Here is a 2995-nt window from a genome sequence, read left to right on the forward strand (position 1 = left end):
TGATTGGAACGTCCACACTCCACCCACTAGTTATGTAATTAATGTTGTTGTATTTTGTCACCAAATGAAAGCTAGAAGTTTGATAAGGTTAAAGTGGGGGGCTGTCATTGTTTTTTAAAGAAATAGAACTGACTAGAAACTATGAGGGAGCCGAAGAATCAAAGTCCATGAGCAAATAGTTCTCACTCATGGTGGGGTCTCCCACGGTGTCACAAACCACATCTTTTGTAATATGGGGCGGCAAAACTATATGTTAAATTAACTTTCACTCAAAAATTCTCTCACTTCATCCCGTATATATTCACACACAACTCCTCCACTTCCCCATCACAAAAAATATATTCTTCACTTCACATCTTTTTGGCAATCAATTTTGTAAGCAAGTATGGCTAAGGACGTTGAGGTTGGTGGTGAGTTCCAAGCCAAGGACTACCATGATCCTCCACCAGCTCCATTGGTGGACGGGGAGGAGTTGACAAAGTGGTCATTTTATAGGGCTGTAATAGCCGAGTTTATTGCCACGCTCTTATTTTTATACATCACTGTGTTGACAGTGATCGGATACAAGAGTCAGGTTGACCCTGATAAGGGCAGTGACGAATGTGGTGGTGTTGGCATTCTTGGCATTGCTTGGGCTTTTGGTGGGATGATCTTTATCCTTGTTTACTGCACTGCTGGTATCTCTGGTAAGTTTCGACTCTCTTCCCCTCATGTGTTTGATAAAAAGGGGCATTTTTTTTCCAACTTCTTTTCAAAGTTGTTTTTCATGGTTTACAGTAAATGAGGTAAAAGAAAACCGGATGATGGTTTAGCAGATGAGTAATTGTTTAGCTGAAATAATGTGCAGGAGGACACATCAACCCAGCAGTGACCTTTGGGCTTTTCTTGGCTAGGAAGGTGTCCTTAGTTCGAGCCATATTTTATATGGCTGCTCAATGTTTGGGAGCCATTTGTGGATGTGGGCTAGTGAAGGCATTCCAAAAGTCATATTACAACAAGTATGGAGGAGGAGCCAACAGCCTCGCGGATGGATACAGCACTGGAACTGGTTTGGCAGCTGAAATCATTGGTACCTTTGTCCTTGTCTACACTGTTTTCTCTGCAACTGATCCCAAGAGGAATGCAAGAGATTCTCATATCCCTGTATGTGTTCAATAGCTGCAAATTTCGTAATGATTGCTCAATTTCTTAAGTATGTTCTTAGGTACTAATTTTTCCATATTCTAATTTAAGGTCTTGGCACCACTTCCTATTGGATTTGCTGTGTTCATGGTTCACTTGGCAACTATTCCAATCACCGGCACCGGTATCAACCCTGCTCGTAGCTTTGGGGCCGCTGTTATCTACAACCAGGACAAGCCATGGGATGATCATGTATGAACCTTAAATTTTGACCATATATTCTAGTTTCCCTTTGTTTTATGTGACACCCTTTTTAAAAAATTTTGATGCTTATGCAACCATTTGTACTGTTTTGAAATGTTGCAGTGGATCTTCTGGGTTGGACCATTTATTGGTGCAGCCATTGCTGCAATCTATCACCAGTTTATCCTGAGGGCAGCTGCTGTTAAAGCTCTTGGATCCTTCAGGAGCAGCTCTGCCATGTAATTAAGCAAATCATTCTCCAGCCACAAGTTTAAACAAAAAAAAAAGGGGGGGGGGTGGGTTGCCATGGAGGATTGGATTAAGTTTTATCAATGTGGTCAAGAGGCTTTTTCAGACCACTCAATTTGTAAATTATAATGGAGGATGTCATGCTTTTATGTATGTGGCACTTATTTTCAATGTGCCCCATCATTATCCCTGCTTTTCTTTCCTTTTTTATGGTCTTTGTTTGTTTGGCTTGGTGTTTCTAAGTTATCTTTGAAAATTTTATAAAAATCAAGTACTTTGTGTTGCTTTATTTATACAAGTTTAATTCAATTCCTATCCTTTTTTCTCTTATGAAACTTGGGTGTCCTATAAATGCGGTAAAGTTGTCATATTTATCAATTAAAAAATGATCTGATCTAAACCAGGAAAATAACTGTAAAACTAGGAGCCTTTAATGCAAATTAAGTACACAAATCCTGTCAATCTATGGTTAATATGAGGGAGGACATTTTCAACTGTACTATCAAGTAATGAAGCAAGATAGTGACTCCAATTTAAACCCAATGTGCACAGTGGCTGAAACACGTCAAGCTTTCATAATTTGGCATGTGTTAAGGTGGAGCTTTCCTCATTGTCTCATGGCACCTTTCTGTCTGGGGAAATTCTCTTACAACAAGAACAGGTATTAATGATATTAGCACCCATTTATGGCAAATTGGCAATGCATTTAACCCTGATGTTGAGGGTATATTAAATGCCAATCTTTTCATGATTTCAACCAGTAATCTATTCATTCGATGCTGAAACAATGTCACCTATGCTTCAGCATCAAACCAACTTGGTCTGGACCAAAGTTTATATAATGTGGTGTTCCGAAACTTGAGAAATCCAAGAGTTTCATTGCATATCTTGGAAAAAAATCCTTAGAAGTTTTACAATTTCTAAGACCCCAACCATGGCAAAACAAACCTCCCAAGTATGTGGTGCCTTGTTTATAGTGCTTTCATTGTTAACAAACTATAGTATTTCTACAAAACCATCTGAGCAACATGCTCCCAGTCCTGACAGTCCAACATTTTTTGCTGTCCCGCCTAGTGCCAACATTCCCGACGTCGAAACCAAATCCAATGAAACAATTTCTCAAGAGAATGTTTCCACTCTTTCCAATGCTGATGAACCAACTGATCTTCAAACCAAAGGTGAAGAGACTCTCTCTGATCAACAGCCTGCATCTTCCCAATCAATCAATGTTGATCCTACCCTTGAAACCAATGGTGATAACAATATACCCACTTCTCTTTCTCCTCCCATTGTTGAGAATTCGGTCCTCGACACCCGAGATATGGATAGTGTCTCTCAAGAGAATACATCGGTTCCTCTTTTAAAGGCGGATCCTCCAGCT

General features: G+C 39.7%; 1 protein-coding gene across 1 annotated transcript; it reads left to right on the top strand.

The window, feature by feature from the left end:
* The first annotated feature begins 304 nt into the window (after positions 1-304).
* On the top strand, positions 305-1903 carry LOC105799787 (aquaporin PIP2-1). Its single transcript, XM_012630514.2, has 4 exons — positions 305-686; positions 848-1143; positions 1234-1374; positions 1489-1903. The coding sequence occupies exons 1-4, from the start codon at positions 386-388 to the stop codon at positions 1606-1608; spliced, it is 858 nt and encodes a 285-aa protein (XP_012485968.1). The 5' UTR covers positions 305-385; the 3' UTR covers positions 1609-1903.
* The last annotated feature ends 1092 nt before the right edge of the window (positions 1904-2995 follow it).

Source organism: Gossypium raimondii, chromosome 9, assembly GCF_025698545.1.
Source record: "Gossypium raimondii isolate GPD5lz chromosome 9, ASM2569854v1, whole genome shotgun sequence".
Lineage (NCBI taxonomy): Eukaryota > Viridiplantae > Streptophyta > Magnoliopsida > Malvales > Malvaceae > Gossypium > Gossypium raimondii.

What these genes read in the sequence shown, in the direction of transcription:
- LOC105799787 (XM_012630514.2), top strand. Translation starts at nt 386, where the DNA reads ATGGCTAAGGACGTTGAGGTTGGTGGTGAGTTCCAAGCCAAGGACTAC. An exon ending in CAAGAGATTCTCATATCCCT is followed by an intron (nt 1,144 to 1,233) that starts GTATGTGTTCAA and finishes TTCTAATTTAAG; the next exon opens with GTCTTGGCACCACTTCCTAT. An exon ending in ACAAGCCATGGGATGATCAT is followed by an intron (nt 1,375 to 1,488) that starts GTATGAACCTTA and finishes GAAATGTTGCAG; the next exon opens with TGGATCTTCTGGGTTGGACC.